The sequence below is a fragment of the Nannospalax galili genome, unplaced genomic scaffold, assembly GCF_000622305.1.
Source record: "Nannospalax galili isolate Female #2095 unplaced genomic scaffold, S.galili_v1.0 scaffold285, whole genome shotgun sequence".
In the NCBI taxonomy this organism is placed as follows: domain Eukaryota; kingdom Metazoa; phylum Chordata; class Mammalia; order Rodentia; family Spalacidae; genus Nannospalax; species Nannospalax galili.
The window spans coordinates 4,567,639-4,588,629 of NW_008355157.1; the positions used below are offsets into that span (position 1 = coordinate 4,567,639).

The 20,991-nt window shown below is 46.8% G+C and overlaps 1 protein-coding gene across 3 annotated transcripts in view; it reads right to left on the bottom strand.

The window, feature by feature from the left end:
- Positions 1-20,991, bottom strand: part of Actn1 (actinin alpha 1) — a 96,948-nt gene that overhangs the window by 37,478 nt on the left and 38,479 nt on the right. For all 3 annotated transcript variants that reach the window (XM_008852174.3, XM_008852172.3, XM_008852173.3), the window contains exons 2-3: positions 8,477-8,591; positions 1,189-1,308 (exon numbers count right to left, since the gene is read on the bottom strand). In XM_008852174.3, the coding sequence (XP_008850396.1) occupies positions 1,189-1,308; positions 8,477-8,591 (235 nt within the window). The remainder of the gene's footprint in view (positions 1-1,188; positions 1,309-8,476; positions 8,592-20,991) is intronic.

The following is a 20,991-nucleotide window of genomic DNA, read 5'->3' on the forward strand; positions in this document are numbered from 1 at the left end:
GCACTAGTCACCGGCTCCTCTTGCAGGGACTACAGAGACGGCTCAGTGGTTAAGAGCACTAGTCACCGGCTCCTCTTGCGGAGACTACAGAGGCGGCTCAGTGGTTAAGAGCACTAGTCACCGGCTCCTCTTGCAGGGACTACAGAGGCGGCTCAGTGGTTAGGAGCACTAGTCACCGGCTCCTCTTGCGGAGACTACAGAGGCGGCTCAGTGGTTAGGAGCACTAGTCACCGGCTCCTCTTGCAGGGACTACAGAGACGGCTCAGTGGTTAAGAGCACTAGTCACCGGCTCCTCTTGCGGAGACTACAGAGGCGGCTCAGTGGTTAAGAGCACTAGTCACCAGCTCCTCTTGCAGAAAGGACCCAGGTTCAGTTCCCAGCACCCACATGGTGGCTAACAACCATCTATAACTCCAGTTCCAGGAGTTGGGTTTAACGCCCTCTTCTGTTCTCCACAGACACTGCATGCATGTGGTACACTTACATACATGCAGGCAGAATACTCATACACATAAAATACATATAATAAATTTTTTTTTTTAAGTTTTTGAAGTAATGAGGAAAGAGTCAAGAAGTTACACTGGGGAAATGCTATTAAGAATGTTGCTCTGGGGGCTGGAGAGATGGCTCAGCAGTTAAGAACACTGGTTGTTCTTGCAGAAGACCTGGGTTCGAATCCCAGCACCCATATGGCAACTAACAACTATCCATAACTCTAGTCCCAGGGGATCCAACGGCCTCTTCTGACCTCTGCAGGCACTGCATGACACGGGTGCACTTACCTACATGCAGGCAATACATGCATAAAGTTAAAAAAAAAAAAAAAAAAAAAGAGAGAGAGAGAGAATGTTGCTCTGGGAGCAGCAACGCTCTGCTCAGGGCCCCGTCAGCCTCCATGAGGCCATCTGCACTCTTCCAGTCACAAAGCGCCCTCTGCAGGCCATAGAGGGCAGTCTGGTAGTGGGTGAGGTGGGTAGCATTCTACTACATGTGACTGTGATGTGAGAACTGGGGTACAAGAATGGGAAGGACGCAAGTACCTGGAGTGGAGCTGGAATAGGAGAACTGTCACACAGGAATAAACAGGCTGAATACAGGGAAGTATTTGGGACCTGCTTCCAAATGCTCCACTGTGAGCCCAGGAGTCAGGACAGAAAGAGCCGAGGAAACCAGGCTCATCAGGCTCACCTTCAGCTCCAATGGACACCAGCTTGACTCCTTTGCTGGCTATGAAATCCAGGGCCTTGTTGACATTGGAGATCTTGTGCACTCGCATCTTGCCTCTCTCTGGCTTGGCCAAGCGTTCACCTGATCAAGAGGGATAAAAACAGAGGTGAGGTAGTTATCAAGGGACCAGGACTACCCTTACTACCCCCTCATCCAAGAGGCTTCTTAGAGGAGTAGATGGGACTATGCACACCTGTGCCTCTCAGATGCTGGAGTTGCCACCTTGGCAGGGAATGAAAGAAAAGCTGAGTCTACCTTGATCCTTCCCTCTCCCACAAAGCTGTGTGCAGTCACACAACATTTTTGGAGGGGGGGATTTATTTATTTTTAGTTTATGTGTATGAGTGTTTTACCTGCATGTATGTAAGTGCACCCATGCATGCAATGCCCACAGAGGCCAGAAGAGGGCATCAGATCCTCTTGGAACTGGAGTTACAAATGGCTGCTAGCCACCTGGGTCCTCTGCAAGAGTAAGCAGTGCTCTTAAACCCCTGAGCAATCTCTCCAGTCCCAACATTTTAATATTTTTATTTTATGGGCATAAGTATACTACCTGCATATAGGTAGCTGCATCTATGTCATGCAGTGCCTGTGGAGATCAGGAGAGGGTGTCCCTGGAACTGGAGTTATAGATGGTTGTTAGCTGCCACATGGGTGCTGGGAATCAAACCTAAGTACTCTGGAAGAGCAACCAGTGCTCTTAAAGGACTTTTTTTTTTTTTTTAAATAAATAACTGTATTGCCAGGCATGGCAGCACATACCTGTAATCCCAGCACTCAGGAGGCAGAGGCAGGCAGATCTCTGTGAATTCAAGCCCAGCCTGGTCTACATAGTGAGTTCCAAGCCAGCTGGGGCTACATGGAGACCCTGTCTCAAAAAGCCAAAAAACAAAAACAAAAACAAAAAACTTCAAAACTGTATTTGTTTATTTATTATTTATTTATTTATTTATTTGTGTGTGAGTGTTTTGTCTGCATGTATGTAAGTACACTGTGCATGTAATGCCTGTGGAGAACAGAAAAGGTCATAGGCTCCCCTGGAACTGGAGTTAAGGATGGTTGTTAACTGCCATGTGGGTGCTGGGAACCAATCTGGGTCCTCTGCAAGAGCCAGTGCTCTTAAACTGCTGAGCCATCTCTCTAGCCCCTTTTTAAGATTTAAAAATTTTTATTTATGTGTAAGTGTCTGTGCCTGTGTGAGTATATGCCACAGGTGTACAAGTAGCCACAGAGGTCAGAAGAGGATATCAGATTCCTTGGAGCTAGAGTTGCAGGCAGGTGTGAGTCACCTGACATGGGTGCTGGGAATATGAGAGCAAACAAAAGTTTGACTTTTATGTAATCATAGTCCAGTAGGAAAGACAGGTCTTAAATTAAATACATATAACGAAAAAATGCAAAAAAGGGTTGGTGCTCTTCTAAAGAGAAAGAAGGAAAAGAGGCAAAGGAGGAAGAAGGGGAAGGGACAGGGGCAGGAGGGGAGGGAGAAAGAAATTAAGGTTTAGTTCAGAAGGCCTGGACTTACAGTCAGGCAAACACTGGAGGGACTGGTGATCAAGGCAGAAGGAAAAGACTTCTAAAGACCCTGAACTCCAGGTTAAGAGTACTCTTGCAGAGGACCCAGGTTCGATTCCTAGCACCTACAGGGTGGCTAACAATTGTTCACAAATCCAGTTCCAGGAAATCCGATGCCCTCCTCTGCCCTCCAAGGGTATTGCATGACATGGGTGCACTTATACATGTGGGCAATATACTCATACACCTGCGTGGTGGCGCACGCCTTTAATCCCAGCACTCGGGAGGCAGAGGCAGGTGGATCTCTGTGAGTTCAAGGCCAGCCTGGTCTACATAGTGAGTTTAGGACAGCTGGGGCTACGGGGAGATCCTGTCTCAAAAAGACCAATAATAATAATAATAAAAAATATATAAATAGGACCCTGAACTCCTAGACTAATTTGTTCAGGGAGTAGGTGTAGACCACTCCAATATTGTGAAAACACCAGCTGGTGCTAAAATGGAGCTACTCAGAGTGTCCCCAACCCCACTGGAGAAACACTGCTCTTGGGCTGTTATAATGGCTCCTTGTGAACACCCTCAGTTCTGCTCAAGTCAATCTTCCACCCTCATTCTCCCCACCCTTCTCTCCACATGGGGGCAGTTCAGAAGCCACAGGGATCAGGGAAACAAGGTAAGGGAGCTGGTTCACCAAATAAAAACACTTTAATCCAGAAAAGATAATCTCTAGGGATTAACCCTCTGTGTTATCATGGGCTGACTCCCTGAAAGTACATTTGGAGCTGGTTTGAAGGAAGATAGAAGAGTTAGCAGATGTGGTCTAGAGAAGTCCAAGAATGCTATTAGCAAAGCTTAATGGGTGAGTCTGTTGGGATGTCAGAAGACCAGAATGCCAACAGAAATGGAGATGGTAAAAACAGATAAAGACACTGTTGGGAATTAGACTAGATATCATTCATGGTACATTCTGAGAAATAATGCTTTGTGGAAAACTGAGTTTAAATGAGATAGGCTAGTACCAGGTATACTGGCACACGCCTTTAATCCCAGCACCTGGAAGGCAGAAGCAGGCAGATCTCTGTTGAGTTCCAGGCCAGACTGGTCTACATAGTGAGTTCTAGGCCAGCAACAGTTATACAGTTAGACCCTCTCTTTAAAAAAAAAAAAAAAAAAAAAAAAAAAAAAAAAAAAAAAAAAAAAAAAAAAACAGATAGGCTAATTAATTAGGTGAAGAAACTGCAAGACATCATAACAGTCAAGCTGTGGCATGGATGTTGCTAGATGTGTTTAGGGAGTTTACAGTGAGAATTAAGAGCAAAGAGCAGAGTGGGAAGATTTGAAAACCTGTAGCCTGGCCAGAAAAGGAAAAACTAAATGCTTGGACAGGGAGAGTACCAAGCACTTTAGCAGGGCATGGTGGCATACGCCTTTAATCCCAGCATCTCGGAGGCAGAGGCGGGTGGAACTCTGTGAGTGCAAGGCCAGCCTGGTCTACATAGTTCCAGGGAAGCTGGGGCTGCAGGAAGACCCTGTCTCAAAACTTAAAAAATTTAAATTTAAAAGAGAATAAAAAAGCCAAGCAGTTCACACTGGGAAAGCAGAAAAAATGGCTTGACAATAGGAAAAATGCCTCTGGCATCTCAGAACAGGCCAGACCCCACCTATCACAAGCTCTATGGTTTCTCTTAAAAGGTTTTTCCCTTCAGGGAAGGGCATTCAGGTAGCAAGATGAATCAGAATGAAGTATTAAGGCATAGATAGATGATGATAGATGATAGATAGATAGATAGATAGATAGATAGATAGATAGATAGATAGATAGATAGATAGATAGATAGATGATGGATGGATGGACGATAGATATAGATAGATGGATGATAGATTAAATTAGTAATTTTTTTAAAAAGATGTGAATAACAAGGAGGGGGGGAATCTTCCTCTCTGAAAAGAGAGCTACTAGAATGCCCTAAGGAAACATTCTCCTGGGTTCAACTACTCAGGCACTCAGAGGTCACTGCAACCATGGGCCAAGGGGAACTGATAGTTGCAGTGACCATGGGCCAAGGGGAACTGATAGAAGGCTTCATATCATCCATGTGATGATGGTTTTGCAAGTATGCAGAATTCAAGTGTTATGAGGGGGCCAAATAGATGGCTCAGCAGTTAAGAGCACTGGCTGCTCTTGCCGAGGACCTGGGCTCATTTCCCAGCACCCACATAACAACTATAACTCCAGTTCCAAGGGATCGGGCACTCTCTTCTGGCCTCTGTGGGGATTGTATAACACAGATGTACTTACAAACATGCAAATAAAACACTCATACATATAAAATAAAAATAAATCAATCAAAATATTTTTTAAGAGTTATGGAGTTACGGTGGCTTCCATTCAGATTTCAAAGAAAGGTCTGGGAAGCCAAGAAATGTGTAACAGGGTTGAATTCCCTGCAAGGAGTTTCTATGAGGGTAAAGCAACAGCTGGATTTTCCACTATAGGAAGATGCCGGGAACATGAAAAATCTGCTAATGAACACAGTGGGTAGAGCCAGCACAAGAGAAAGGCCATAGGGACAGAGCTGTGAGCCCACTGTGTTGGACATGGATGTACAGGCTGTAACTTTGCTCTTTGGGGATTTTGGTCTTATTTTGGTACTACCCCTCCTTTATATGCTCCCAGTCCCCCCATTTGTAATGGGAATGGCTATATTTTGTGCCTCTGTATGTTAGAAGTATGCAAAATTAATAGACTGCCTTGTGTCTCAGTGGGGACTCTGGACTTAGACTTCTGAACTACGTTGGACTGTTAAGACCTTGAGGACTCGAGATAAGGCCGCATTTTGCATGAGATGTACGTCAGTATTTTGGGGTCCAGGGGTGAAAGGTTACAGTTTAAAGTGATGTGTTTGGGCATTAAATTGACAAGAGGTAGACTGTGATGGTTAGTTAGTCTTGATCGTCAACCTGACTGAGACACCTAGGAGATTAGTAAAGCACACCTCTGTAAGGGTGTTTCCAGAGACAATCAGCTCATTGGCAGATTAATTCCTTGATGCATTCACAACATAATGGCTTTACTAGGAGATGGTCAAAACTAGAAGGTGAGGTTTTGGGAGGAAGTAGGTCACTGGGAAGAGGCCCTGACCTCTTCCTGTACCTTCTCTCTGCTTCTTGCTGGCATGATGCCAACTGCTCTGCTCTACCACATCCTCCTTGCCATGATAGGCTGACACTTCTGAAACCATGAGCAAAAACAACTCTTCCCTTCAAAAAAAAATGTTTTTAAGGCTAAGTTATACATTATGTCTATTTTATTCCCCCACACACCACAGCTTTTACTTTAAAGGGAATATGAAAAGCTATTTTTAAAGAAAGGTTGTCAAAAGTCATGCAAAGGCACAGAGAGCATGTCATCTGGGGAGATGCAAGAGCCTGCCAGTGTGGCAGAGGGCCTGAGTTCTGCTACCTTTTTGGGAATCGTTAGTTGGAAACAAAGTAGGTGCCAACTCCCAAAGGATCCTATGAGCTCTGCTAAGGAATGTGGACTTGGGCTAGAAGCCCTGGGGAGGCACAGAACCTTCTGAGCAGGGAACAACGTGACCATATTTGGGCTGTCAGAGGATCTGATCCCTGGGCTGCAGCACAGGGGATGACAGCAGGGAGGAGGAGGTGGAGTCTCTAGGGTCTTCACTGTTTCATCCAGCCCAGAGCTGCCCCAGACACACTGACATCACAGTACAAAAGGTTGAAAGGAGGATCATGAAAGAAGGAAACAGAATAAAAAGAATGCAAATGAAAGTTGGACAGCACAAAGGCAGAGCTGTGTGTAGTCTCAGGTTAGGGTTAGGGTGACAAGTTTAAGTCTGCACCAGGAAAGGAGGATTCCTAGGGCCAGGAGTGACAGCAGTCGCTTTGGACACTGTGGAGTATCCAAGTGGACAAGCACAATGTTGTGGTTTGGCCCTGAATAGTCCGAGTATTTGAATCTTGGCACTAGTGCAGTAATACTACAAGTGGTAGGCCCTTGAAAAGGCAGGACCTAGTAAGGTTATTGGGGGGTAACCCCTCCAGGGAATTAGGGCAAGTCATGTGGTACCCTGATTAGTTCTTGCAAATAAATTATTTTTAAAAAAGCATACCTGGCCCTTCCCTGGTTTCTGGTCTTATGATGTGACATCTCCGTTCACAAGGCTATCTATCTGTCAGGAGATGGGGTAGCCTAGGAGCCTTTGCCAGAGGCCAAACTGATGGGATTACCTGACCTTGGACTTTCAAACTTCAAAAATGTGAGCTAGAGACAGCAAGATGGCTCAGTGGACAAAAGTGAATGTTGCGCAAGCCAGACAATCTGAGTTTGATCCCCGGAACCCACAGTGGAAGGAATCGGCCAATTCCCAAAAATGTCCTCCTAGGGCTAGAGAGATGGCTCAGCAGTTAAGAGCACTGGCTGCTTTTGCAGAAGATATGGGTTTTGTTCCCAGCACTTACATGGCAGCACACAACTGTCTGTAATTCCAGTTCCAAGGGATCTGACACCCTCTTCTGGCCTCTACTGGCACTGCACACACGTGGCAAGCTTACAAACAAGCAAAATACTCGCACACATTTTAAAAAAAGTTGTCCTCTGACCTCCACACCCAAGCCGTGGCACACACAACAGTCACGTGTACATATACACACAATGATATAAACCTTAAAAATAAAATTTGAAACAGTGAGATAAATAATTTTTATTTATTTATTTATTTATTTATTTATTTATTTATTTATTTTTGGTCTTTTTGTAGCCCCAGCTGGCCTGGGACTCACTATATAGACCACGCTGGCCTTGAACTCACAGAGATCTGCCTGCCTCTGGGAATAAGGCATGTGCCGCCATGCCTAGCTCCAGAAGTTTATTTTCTAAACAGCTCAGACTGGTTTCAATGACTTTGAACCTTTGATATTCCTGCCTCTGCTTCCTAAGTGCTAGAGCTATAGGCATGTGTTATGATGCTTGGTTTTTTATTCAGTGCTGGGGATCAAACCCAGGACGGAACTCACTGTGTAGAGCAGGCTGGTCTTGAACTCACAGAGATCCGCCTGCCTCTGCCTCCCAAGTGCTGGGCTACCCAGCTTCAGATGTTTTATTATAGCCACAGAAAATGGACTAATACACCCAACAAGGGTCAGTATTTAAGAGGAGGCTGCTCAAGAGTGAGGTCTGGCTGAGATTAGTTCTAGGACTCCCTGACATTAAGGACAGGATGAGTAAACTAAGATTGCCTGGTGTGTATGTGCACCAAGGCTAAGCCATCGGGAACCGCCAACATTTAGGAAGGTGGAGGAGAGGCATCCACAGGAAAGCTGAGATGTGAATTCAAATGCAACTAAGCCTCTAGACCTCCACATCATAGGGACTAAGAAGCAGCCTGGGGCTGTCTGTAGACTGACAGAGAGTAGTAGAGCCTGGTTTGGGGATGGTCCCCATGGTTATGTTCTTGACCAAGGAATCCTGGTATTTGGGAGGAGAAGCAATCTCCAAGATCAGCTGTCAAAACTTGTCATCAGGAAACAAAGTCAGAGGCAACATGACCAGGCCAGGATACCCAGACGGTCAGTGGAATCAAGGCCTCCCAGTCCTGCATCTTCCCTAACTTGGTTCAAGAGACCCAAAGCCAGCTATGGACATGGACAGAACAGGAGCTGGGACAGAGCCTGGAGGGCACCGCCACGTCCTAGGCCAGGGCCACCTCACCTGAGATGACCTCCAGAAGCAGCATGAGCTTCAGGCCATCCCGGAAGTCCTCCTCGATGTTCTCGATCTGTGTCCCTGCCTTCCGCAGGTGGGAGTTGCACCAGGCTGTGAACGTCTGCACAGAGGGAAGAAAAGCAAGTGGTCAGTCTCCTCATAAGCCGTATGGCCTCTGAGGCTCTTAGGCCCTGCTGCCCTATATTTTTCTAGTTGTTCTGTACAAGGTCCTGCCTTATACAGAGGCTGGTGTTAAGTCACATGATAGGACCAGGGAAATGGCCACCAACTCAGCAAAGTCCACAGAAACTCTCAGCATGGTTGTTCCTTATAGTCGCCTCACTTCATCAACCAATCAGGGAGCTCCTTAGAGGACTGCAATGGAGGAACCCCTCAGAACCTATGAGTGGGGGTGGAGGGGGGTGGTAGATGGAGGAAGCAGTAGCTCCTTTAATCTGTCTCCTCCCAGCATTTCTCAGAAGTATCATTTCCACCAACACCTACAAGTCCCACAGTTTCATGGTTAGCAATCTCCTTCTGAGGTAAATTCATTTCATCCTCACTGTTTAAAAAGTTACATATGAAACCCACTGACACTTCTTTGTAAGTTAGCTTATAAAATTCTTTTCCATTTGGTAGCTGACTGGGGGAAGGATTCACTTTTGTTGGGGGAAAACGGTCAGTGCCAGTAAAACAAAGGGACCATTCCTAGTGGGAGCTGCCCAGCTGGGAACTGTGAGAGTTCACTGTTTACTAACCTGGTCTTGAAGAGGGGGAGGGGGAACCAGGGAGGAAGAAGCTGCTGCTGTAAGAAGACACTGCTTGTGAAAGAGGCTAAGTGCTACAGAAAGCAGCTGGCCCCATTTCCTGGGGAAGCTGTGGGAGCCAAAGCCACACCTGTGTTTGCTCAAGCCTCTAGGACAAAGCCCTAGGGCTGAACCTCCAAGGAAGAGTCCGTAAAACCCACTTCCCCAAGTCCTAACTGCTTAGGGACCAACAAGCAGCACACCATCAAGCTCAGATGTGGGGGACATGGAATAATTCAATGTTAAGAACACATGCTTCTGATGGACCAGATCTGGATTCAATTCTCTGATCTACCACTGTTCTCTAGCCTACCAAAACTCCACTTCCTTTAGCAGTAAAATAGGAATCACAAAACTTCCAATAGTCCTTAGGATTTAAAAACGATTTACAAAGTACCTGCTGCCATTTAGTCAGTGGTCATTAGCAGTAAGAACCAAAAAGGCCAACTCTCCAGCTAAACATGCTGGTGGCTAGTGGTTGGGAGGGCTGGCCCCATTGCAATCTCCCCACAGATGCTCCCTGCCTCCAGTCACCAAACTAGCCTATCCCAGGCCCCACCTTTCCATGCCTGATCTCTCAGGACCCTTTGGAACTGGTGCTGATGTGCACTGAGAGCTAAAATACAGTGGATGAAGCGATTTTGACAGCAGCCCTATGTAGCAGAGGAGTCTCACGGGCATAAAGGAGAGAGAGGGCATCTTTACCACCATGTATACCATTCAACTTTGTTCTCTCTTCTGGTCTCAAGGTTCCCACAGCATGACAGCACCAACTCCTTAGCAGTGCCCCTAGGGTTTGGCACAGAGGAAACCTAGCAGCCACAAGTGGCACCCATTTCAGAGACCCCTGGCCCCGAGCAACACCCAGCAGAGTGGTCAATGCTACACCCAAAAGGCTGATAGCCCAATGTCACTAAAATGATGGACAAGGGCCCGGGTGTCTACCTGAGTTCCATCAAGCTCTGTTTTATCTAACTCCTCTTCACCCCTGGTGGCTCCCCTCCTAGAGTCCGTTCATCTCAGGATAGAGACAGGAGATGGCCGGCCTCCAGTAATGGATCCACTGTGCTCTAGAAATGTGCTTGGAGGTAGTGCAAGGTCTCAGGTCCTATGCTTGGTAAGGCCCATGCTGGGACCTACTCTCAGAATTGTGGCCAGGGCTAGCTCCCTTCTCTGCCTCTGTTCTTCCTCTCCTCACCTGTTCCTCTCCCCCACGCACACAAAGACAACACATAAGCTCATGTGTATCCTGCTGTCAGCTTCTGAGGACTGTAGACAGGGAGAGGAAAAAACAGGTGGAACCTGGACGCCTCATCCCTAGTCCCTAGTCTTGGTACCTAATGATGGTTTGAGGCTGTGAAAATTGTACCCAGCAGGGAGCTCAGAGTGGGAGTTCACAGAGTTGGTCATGGAGAAGCATCTTGTCTCCCAGCAACAGGGTCTCAGTCTTGCTTTCTCCGCTTCTACCATCTTCCCACTGTATCTTTAACAACTATCATGTCAATGTTTCCTTTAATAGGCCTTTAGAATGCCTCTGCATTTTAGAATACATCCTCCCTGCCTCCCAGCTCAAAAGTGTCTTTAACCACACAGGCCTCCATGTGGCTAAGTTTTCAGATCTGTAAAATGGGGAGACAAGAGTTACCAACCAGGCATGCCTGATGCGAGGTTTAAATGAGAGAATATTAACACAGTACTGTGTTAATGTGTCTGAAACACAGTGGGCCTGAAGTGGTCCCTGCCATCATCACTACTGTCTCCAATGTAAGTTCTAAAAAGATGTCATGGGGCTGGAGAGACAGACAGCCCAGGGGTTAGGAGCACTGGTTGCTCTTGTAGAGGATCTGGGTCCAGTTCCCAGCACCCACATGGCAACTAAGAACCATCCATAACTCCAGTTCCAGGGGATACAACTCCCATTTCTGGCCTCTGTGGGCACTGCACACATGTGATTATATATATACACACACACACACACACACACACACACAAGTGAAACCCCACAATGAAAATTTTTAAAGATGTCAGAAAAATCACAACCAGTGGGGATCTGGGGTGCAGAGAATACCCCCATGGCATAAACCTCTAATGTTAAGTCTCAGTCATAGCCTTGACCTTGGTGAAAGGAGGGAAGCACAGGAAGGTCACAGGTGTGTGTGGGATCATTCCACAGAGCAAAAATCTGCAGGACTGCACAGGTGTGGCTGCTGTAGAAAAGCCCATGCAGACCCCAGATGCAGGTAGGGCAACAGGCACAGCTCCACCTCAGGCATCCAGTAGTGGCATGAGGGCAATACTGGACCTGCTGTTAACAGGAGGACTGACAAGAGTCCACGTCAAACCTTGAAGGAGGTCTGGGTTAGAGGGACTGCATACTAGCTTCCTAGTACCACTTAGTTATGACAGAGCTATGGTCACACAGTTCACACTGTGAACATACTCCCATCAATGTTAGTACTGGAAGAGCTGTTAGGCAGTAACCCAGTCAAATCCTCATTCTTACAACTGAGGACATGTGGAGCAGAAAGGGTGAGTGGCCATCCCCAGGCCACACAGCTAGACAGTTCATCACATGACCCCCCAACGCTAGCCCTTCATTCTTTCTGCTCCCCAGAATGACATAGATTTCAGGCTCAGGTATGGGTGGGGTGATGGCAGGGGACAGCAGAACCAAGATTGAATTTTTTTTAAGTGGTTAAACAAAGTGAATTTAATGGGTTGTCACTGTCAGAGTTTATGGGATGTCACTGAAAACTGGTCACTGGAGAGTGAAAACACCAGTCAGAAGGAGTCAGGAGACCCCAGCCAGCATCAGCACCATGGGCATGAGATACACAGCATCCTGGGGCAGCATGGCAATGAGAGATGAGGAATGTGGAGCTTGTGAGCTGGCAGGTGATAGCCAAGAGAAGAAGACCACTCAGACTGGAAGCAGACCAGAAACACATGAGCAGGGGGAACCAGGACTGGAAATTGGGACTCTAACCAGCAGGAAAGGAGACATGTCTGAAGAGGTTACCTCAACCTCCAAAGACAGTCCTAAGACCACTGGTAACATTAGCCATCTAGGAATCTGGTAGCAAGAGCTGAGGACGCTTGTGAAAAGTAGAGGGGATTTCCTGTGAAGAGCAGAGGGCACTCCTATGGGAAGTAGGGGAGACTTCCTGTGAGGAATAGAGCACTCTTCGCCTGGAATTGATCAACAGTCAATGTATTTCACAAAAGTCTACAATTAGATTGCCACACACATTCTGCCATGCCTTCTGAATTAAGAGTAATGAATGTCATTTACTATATTTGCAAAGTAAGTTTCTGATTCTTGTTGTTAGAGTGTGAGTAATGGCAAAGCTGCAATACGTCACTGTATGCAGGCTGACTCGTTACAACTCCAGAAGAAAGCAACTTGCCAAAGTGAACAACGGGCCTAAACACTTACCCCAATTCTGAGATTCTATCCTTGGTAAATAATGCCAAATAAACAAACATCTTTAAGCATGAAAACATGTTACCTAGGCTTATTGAAAAGTAGAAAATTAAAAATAGCCCCAAAGTGTATTAATAAGGTATTAGTTAAGTAAATCACAATTTGTTCAGTTAATAAAATAGAAAATGACTAACAAAACAGGTTCTTCAGTTTCAACTACATTATAATGGGAAAATGTTAATATATAATTAACAAAAAGTATCAGAAACAAGGTTGTATATACTATATTTTTATACATATTACAGGTTTAAAACTCTATGAGCCATCACACAAACACAACAAAATAAATAAAACCAAACAAAAAAATGGGTCTAAATTACAAAGATGCTCAGGAACCAAATTTCCCAAGATCCTTAGCTGCTCTCCTGGCCCAACTGCCTATACACAGTTGATCTGTCACACTCTCTTCCTTCTCCCCACTAGGCCTCTTCTTTGGATATTTACTCCTCTGTGCACAATCCAGGCTGTCCACTCTCAAGTGACCTGACCAGAGAGGCCTCCAGTGACAACAGAGTAAACAACACCTGCAGCCAAATGAGACTGGCTCAGCAGGAATAGGACAGTGGCCTACAGGCTGAGGCCTCCCATGCTGGCCACATCTCTCCTGGGCACTTCTTCCTACCTTCTTGTAATCAAGGTCACCGGTCCTGGTTCACTCCAGGGGAGGTATTGTTCAAGGGACAGGAGTCAGGAAGCCTAGGTCCTCTGGCTCAGCTAGCCATGTGACCTTAGATAAATTAACCCCTTTCTGCTTTGAAATCCCATCAACTAAATAGAGCACTGGTGACAACTTTTTGTTCCTCTTAAGTTTCTTCCAATAAGTTCCACAGGGACAAGTTAACCTCAAGGACTCAAAGCATGAGCAGTGTTTCAGCCTCACCGGTACAACTCCTAACTCTTCCAGGTCAGCAGAAATCTGTTATTAGTTTACCAGCTAGTCTCTAAAAGCTTGATACCAGGCTGAACTAGCAGTACAATCCCAACACTGAGGCTGAGGCAGGAGACCATTAATTTGAGCCTAGCCTGGGCTACACAGTAAGACACACACCCCCCATTTAAAAAAATGGGGGAGGACACTGAGAGATGGCTCAGCGGTTAAGAAGACTGGCTGCCCTTGCAGAGGCCCGGAGTTCTAGTCCCAGCACCTACAATAGTGGCTAACAACTGTAACTCCAGTTCCAGGGGATCAAACACCGTCTTCTGACCTCCACAGGCATTGAACGACATGGGTGCAATGCACCTACCTACATGCAGGCAATACACACATACACATAAAATAAAAATAATAGATAAATAAAAATATTTTAAAGAAAACAAGGAGCTGGTTCAATGGTTAAGAGCACTAGCTGTTCTTACAGCGGACCCAGGCCAGGTTCAGTCCCCGGTCCCCACATGGTGGCTAATATACATGTGGTGCACTTACAACAAAAATACAGGCAAACCACTCAGACAAAAAATAAATTAAAAAAATGTTTCTAAAGGAAAATGAGTTGGGTGTGGTCCCACCCACCTTTAATCCCAGCACTAGAAAGGCAGGGGCAGGCGGATCTCTGTAAGATCAAGGCCAGCCTGGTTTATACAGCAATCTCCAGGCCAGCCTGAGCTACAGAAACCCTGTCTAAAAAGTAAAACATAAAAAAAAAAAGATCAAAAGAAAAGAAGATGAAAAAATAAGTGAAAGAATTAGTAAGGCTATGAGACATAGACGGAGGGCTCTGGGAACATTCCCTTGTAAAATACAAGGAAAGTTTTACTTGGGGACCAGAGAACATTCTGGCAATTCAGAACACATTTGCCCCAAACCTAAGCCAACAATGCTTAGCTGTGGGGAAAAACAAAGGGCAGTACCCTCGTCACACAGTCCCAGAACCCCCAAAGATGTGGCTAAGCCTCTTAAAGTGGCATGAGGCTTCCTTTACTGACTGGCTTTCCAAACTCTTGGGGTCTTCCTCCCCTGGAGCAGTGCAAGCAGGAGCCTGACCTAGGTAAACTGAATCAAAAAAGTCAACTCACTGGACACTGCAGCCCTTCATCCTCTGACCAGCACCCTGCTGGCTGAGATGCCATGGGTGCTAGTCAGAGTCTGGCCCCTACTGTGGTGTAAAAGCATCAGGCCTGAGTCTCTAATGGAGGGCTAGACCAGCCTGTGCACTCAGGGTTGAGGTCCCTGCTCCACCTGCCAGCTGATGTGAAGAAGGTCACTCTCCAGGGCCACCCTGAAGTCCCTCAGAGCCCAAAACATGTGAGGCCAGTTTGGCCAGGGCTCTGGGTAGTTTGTCTAATCAAAGACCTGCCCAGAAAGAAGTGATCTCAGATGCCTGGTAACGTAAACAGGAGTATCTGTTTAGCTTATCAAAGCAACAGATGAAAGGCAGAGCTCTGCGGAACATCTCCACCCAGATCTGTTTACTTTCCACCCACCTGGGAGTGGCTGCTGAAGGAGCCCACAACCATCAGGTGGTCCCCTCTGCTGACACCTCCCCCAGTGAATCCTCAAGTCCCAAAACTCAAGAGTGCAGGAAGCCAAAGGGGCTAAGCTTTGGGGCCCAACAGACTGGGCTTTAGTACTGGCCTAACCTCTCATTACACCTGCCTCCTTGAGCAATATTCTCAGCCTCAGGACTCCCATGGGTAAAATGTAGGTAACTCCAATGGGGGAGGACCAAATCAGACCCATGTACTTAAGGATATAATCTAGTGCTCTGTCCATTGCAGATGCTTAAAAATACCAACTCAGGCTGGGCGTGGTGGCGCATCCCTTTAATCCCAGCACTTGGGAAGCAGAGGCAGGTGGATCTCTGTGAGTTCAAGGCCAGCCCAGTCTACATAGTGAGTTCCAGGACAGCTGGGGCTACAGGGAGACCCTGTCTCAAAAATAACAACAACAACAAAACAACAAATATATATATACCAACTCAGCTGGTACCTGAATGACCTTACTTTACCCACTTAGACCTCAAGTCCTTCATCTGACAAATGGGATAAACAATGTCACTAACTTTAGAGGGCTGTTAGGATTAGGACAATACATGCAAACCAGTCAGCAAGATGCCCTGGTGATAGGAGGAGCCCACTAAATGTTCACTATCCCTTTCCATCCCTTTCTATTTAATCAGAGTTAATCATTCACAGAGCTCCATGCATTGGCAAGAAAAGAGGCCCTGTTATTTTTCTCCCACTGATGAGAAAACTCAAACCGGGGGGGGGGGGGGGGCCCTCGCCTCTGTTTCCTGGTTTATGTCCATCTAGAGCCCATTTCAGGAAACACTGTGCCAGAGACCAGGAGGGTCAGCAGGGACAAGCAAGAAGGCTGTTTGACCAAAGGAGCACCCCCTGCCTGGAAAGGACTCCCTGGCCCATCTAAGGGCTGGGCATGGCCTTCCCTGCCCTATGCAGGTTGATCCTGTGGGCCCTGGAAGAATCCAGGACACTGGGATACCTAATCCCAGTGAAGAAATACAGTCTGTCCTCTTAGCTCCTAGCCAGTGAGAATCAACTACACCTCCCAATCTGCCCCCTCGCTATTACTGCCCCCCTCCCAGAGGCCAAGGAGTCCACAACAAGCCCTGTCCATCACTGGCTTTATAATCCCAGATTTGCTTGGTCTCCCTGAGCCTTGGTTCTAGCACTAGCAAAACAAAGACAAAAAAGTGAGCCTCTACTCTATAGAATTGTTGTTAGTGCGAAGGGCTCCGTCCAGTGCCTGACACAGACTAAGTGCTCATTCAGTGGTATAAAAACACATTCACATAGACAGAAAAGTGTATTAGTAAAGCCAAGCATAGGTATCCAGGTTTTAATACCAGTACTTGGGAGCGTGAGAAAGGAGGATTGAGAGTTGGAGGTCGGTCTGGGTTACACAGCAAGAATCTGTCCCCAAAATAAATAAAGACAGGCATTGTGGTGCATGCCTTTAATCTCAGCACTTGGGAGGCAAAGACAGAGGCAAGCAGACCTCTGTGAGCCCAAGGCCAGCCTGGTCTACATACTGAGTTCCAGGTCAGCTGGGGCTATAGGGAGACCCTGTCTCAAAGGACAAAAAACAAAGCAAAACAAAACAAAACAAAGCATTAGTGGTTGCTTTGGCTAGAGGAAAAAGAGCTAAGGGTGATACGATAGTTAAAAGGTATGGAATTTATTTTCAACTGTTCTCAAGTTGACTGCATTTACCATTAGGTTATAAAAATTATACCATCATACCCGGGCGTGGTGGCATCCACCTTTAGTCCCAGCACTCGGAAGGCAGGGGCAGGCGGATCTCTGTGACTTCAAGGCCAGCCTGGTCTACAAAGTGAGTTCCAGGCCAGCTGGGGCTACAGAGAGACCCTGTCTCAAAAAGACCATAAATAAATAAATAAATAAATAAATAAATAAATAAATGTAAATAAGTAAATCCACCATAAAGCTGCTATTTTTAAAAAATTAAAAACTTAAAAAGTAAAAGGTTTCAGAATCCCACTAAATATTTTATAGTAACATTTGTCTTTTTTGTCTTTACCCACTTGACCCATTGAAAGAAACCAGTCTCAAAGACAGGCCCTGGATCTTCTGCCTCTATGAGGAGGACAGGACTAAGGTCCCTCAGCTGCAGCACAGGGGCCCTGCCAGCAAGCCAGAATGAATATTCCAACGTTGGAGGAACTGGTCTTTTCTAAACAGAGTGGCATCTAGCTCTAGGAGACCAGTGTGGGAATGGCCTCTCTGCTGCTGTCCCCTAGCTTACCTCCCCTCCCCCATGTCTGGAGTCTGATTCTGGTCCTTGCTGATCTGACAACACAGACATTTCAACGAGCTAGGACCCAAGACCCACAGAAGTGGCCTGCACATTCTTTCCCCAAAGAAGGAAAAGTCACCCAAAAGTGAGATCATTTGGTTTTTCTGGCACAGAAGCTAAGAGCTACAGGTCTCCCAATTCTACAGAGAACTCCCATAGATGACAAGCCCGGTAATCATACAATATAGGGATCTGTGGTCTGGCAGGCTCCAGCCCCTAATGCACCTCCTCCATAGAGCTGAAGTATGGCACTGAAGCCTCTGTGGTCTCACCTGTGATTGGAGAAGATCAAATCTAACCCTTCTGGGCTTGTGGAAAGAAACTTCACATACTTGACATATGGTGGGAGCTCAAAAAAAAAAAAAAATTATCACCCATCCTCTCTCCGAGGTCATTTCTGTGGAATGTGCTGTGCTGACCAGGAATGAGGAGCCTAACTAGATTCCAAGTCCCTCCAAGGAAGCTTCACTCCCAGGGTCAGACCACAAATTACAATTTGTTTCTTGTTTTGAGGCAAGAGATCATATAACCCAGGCTGGCCTCAAACTCACTATGTAATAAGAGGCTGACCTTGAACTCCTGATCCTCCTACCTCCACCTCCAGAAGGCTGAGACTACAGGCATGGGACAAACCAGTTTATGTGGATCAAACATGGGGTTTCATGCAAGTTACGCAAGCACTCTATGAATTGAGCTACATACTCAGCACAAATTACAAATTTGCAAGAAGGAAAAAGATACTGTTTGGATGAAGAAATTGTCCAGGTCTCCCTTTTTTACCACTCTGGAATTTCTGCTCTGATCTGTACCACAGTCCACACCCAGGGTCATCTAGACCCTTTGGCACGGTACTCAGGAATTCTGATCTCCATGGAACAGCTGGAGGCAGCTGGGATCCAGCCCTGTCAACAACTTTCGGGGATTTGGGAAGGGTTCCTGGGATACTAACAGACATGAAGTCCCTAAAAGGTAGCCTGGGTCCAAAGCCTAGGCTCACATAGGCCACCCCAACCTCAGACAAGGAGGGCTGGACAAAACAGAAGAATGTAGAACAGCTCCATGCAATGGGCCTCCAACTTGAACTCACAACAGAACTACTGGAGGCCTTGTTAAAACATAGTTGGCTGCGTCCTGTCACCAGAATTTGCTCTGGGCAGGTGGAGATTCTGTTTCTCTGAATTCTGCTGCCACTGTTGGAGGCCCACTGTCTGAGGACCTCGGGTTTGGTGGTTAAGATGCTGGTTCATGCTTTGTCTGTCACTTTTCTGACCTTGGGACCTAAAATTCTCTACCTGAGCTTCAGTTTCCTCATCTATAAAGGGGATGATGCCTTTCTCACTGGGTCATAGAGGGCTTTCAAGGCACTTATCCATGCAAAAAAGCTAGTATGCTATAGTCAGTCCGAATATGAATTGCAAGAAGAAAAAGAGGAAGGGTATGAGTGCAAAGAAATGACCTGCTCCAGGACCCATAGAATTGTTTTGTATACTAAATGGTTCCATGCATCCTGGAGGTGTCATAGAGGGTGCCATGGTGTCTTGTATGTCCCTGAGTCTGAGTCTGGGCCAGCAGGCTCCAGCAGGCTCCAGCAGGCACTGCACCCAGCCTCTCTGACCCAGTAGAGTTGACATGATCAATAAGACCCCAGCACAGAGCCCACACAGACTTGAAACTAATGCCAGCATGCCACCCACCTTTTTCCCAAAGGATTACCACCTAGCAGCCACTCAAGCTCCCAAGGGAACCCACCTCAAGGTCCCACCTCAAGCAGAGAGCAGGGAAAGGGACATGAACTGAGCATCCCAACCACATCAGTGACTTGTAACTGGAACGGGGAGGGGGGACCAGAGTAGACACTCCTTAGGAGACAGGGCATTAACAGAGTATGTCCACACACTGCCTCTCCCCGGGAAGTAGGGGTCTTCTGCAGAGGATCACCACGACTCTTATCCAATGACACTGATATCCATACCTAATAGGAAATTCTGGTTCCTGGAGATATGGAGGGAGGCTGCAGAGAGGTTTGGTACTTTAAGAGTTCCTCTTGGCTGGTATGGTGGTGCATGACTTTAATCCCAGCACCTGAAAGGCAGAGGTGGGCAGGTCTCTTGTGAAGTCAACCTGGTCTATATAATGAGTTCCAGGTCAGCCCAGGACTGCATAGTAAGATCATGTCGTTGTTTTGTTTGTTTGTTTGCTTTTTAAAAAGGGGGTGGAGGGTTTCTTGGATACATACTGAAACATAATTTCTTTCCACCTAACAGACTGACAGACAACTAGAAAAGTAATTGTATCCAGTGCTGCTTCACCCAGGGATAAAGGGATCTAAGAGCCCTCAAGCTAGGCTGGGCACTAAGTAGATTCTACAGTGCTTCTAGAAAACAGCCCTGCACCTTACCAGGGAATTCAATGTGCACCCACCCTACAACCCAGCGCTCCCTATCTGGGACATTCTCATATGGCTAATACTGGGCTACATTGTTGGCAGGGAAAAGTTGAGATGATCCATAGATCTGTTGTGGGGAGACTGCAGGGTAAGTGGAGACTGCAGGGAAAATGTGCCAGACACACAGTCAGTCATCTTGCATGGAACCAAGATGACAGAAGACCATGAACAAAGGCCCTAATTTCCTCAATTTCCTCAACTTGAGGTCCAGGAAAATCAAGTTTCTTCTACCCAAACATACATGATAAAGATCAGGACATTAAAAAGTAGTGCAGAGGGCTAGAGATATAGCTCAGTGTTAGAACACTTTAGCATATGTAAAACCCTGGAATGGATCCTCAACACTACATAAATACATGCATAGAAGTGCCAACCCCTTTTACTATGGAAAAGTAGCTAAACCCCATCCACGGCCTAGCTATTGCAATCGCTGCCCTCCAGCCTGTCCAGGAGACTCATCAGCAGGTTGGTAGGGGGTAGGGCAGATCAGGAGCCCAGCCCAACAGATCTGATGCCTAGGTGGCTAGACAACACCTCAGCATGACCAGCCTGGCTCAAGGGACAGGGCAGATAAGGGATCTGTGGCAGACAGCTGAAGCACAGGAAGTGGAAGCATGCAAGTGCAGATCTGGCAGAGGCCTCCCACTGTGCTGGGAAGCTCAGAGACCTCTGGGCAGAGAAGGGACTCCACCTGTGGGTCAGTGTGGTCATAGAGATCAAAGAGACCCCTACCACTCAGCCCCTAGGAGGGCTCCTGAGCTACAGAGACAGCCCCAGGCCCGCTATCACTACAGCCTCCTCCAAACCTTATTTACAACCTCACTTTAAAGATGGGGTGTTTGGAGCTGGAGCGATGGCTCACTGGTTAAGAGCACTGGCTGCTCTTGCAGAGGACCTAGGTTTGGTTCCCAGCACCCACATGGCAGCTAACAACTATCCTTAACTCCAATTCCAGAGGATCTGATGCCCTCTTCTGGCCTCTGTGGTTGTTGCAAAAGGGTGCATCTACAT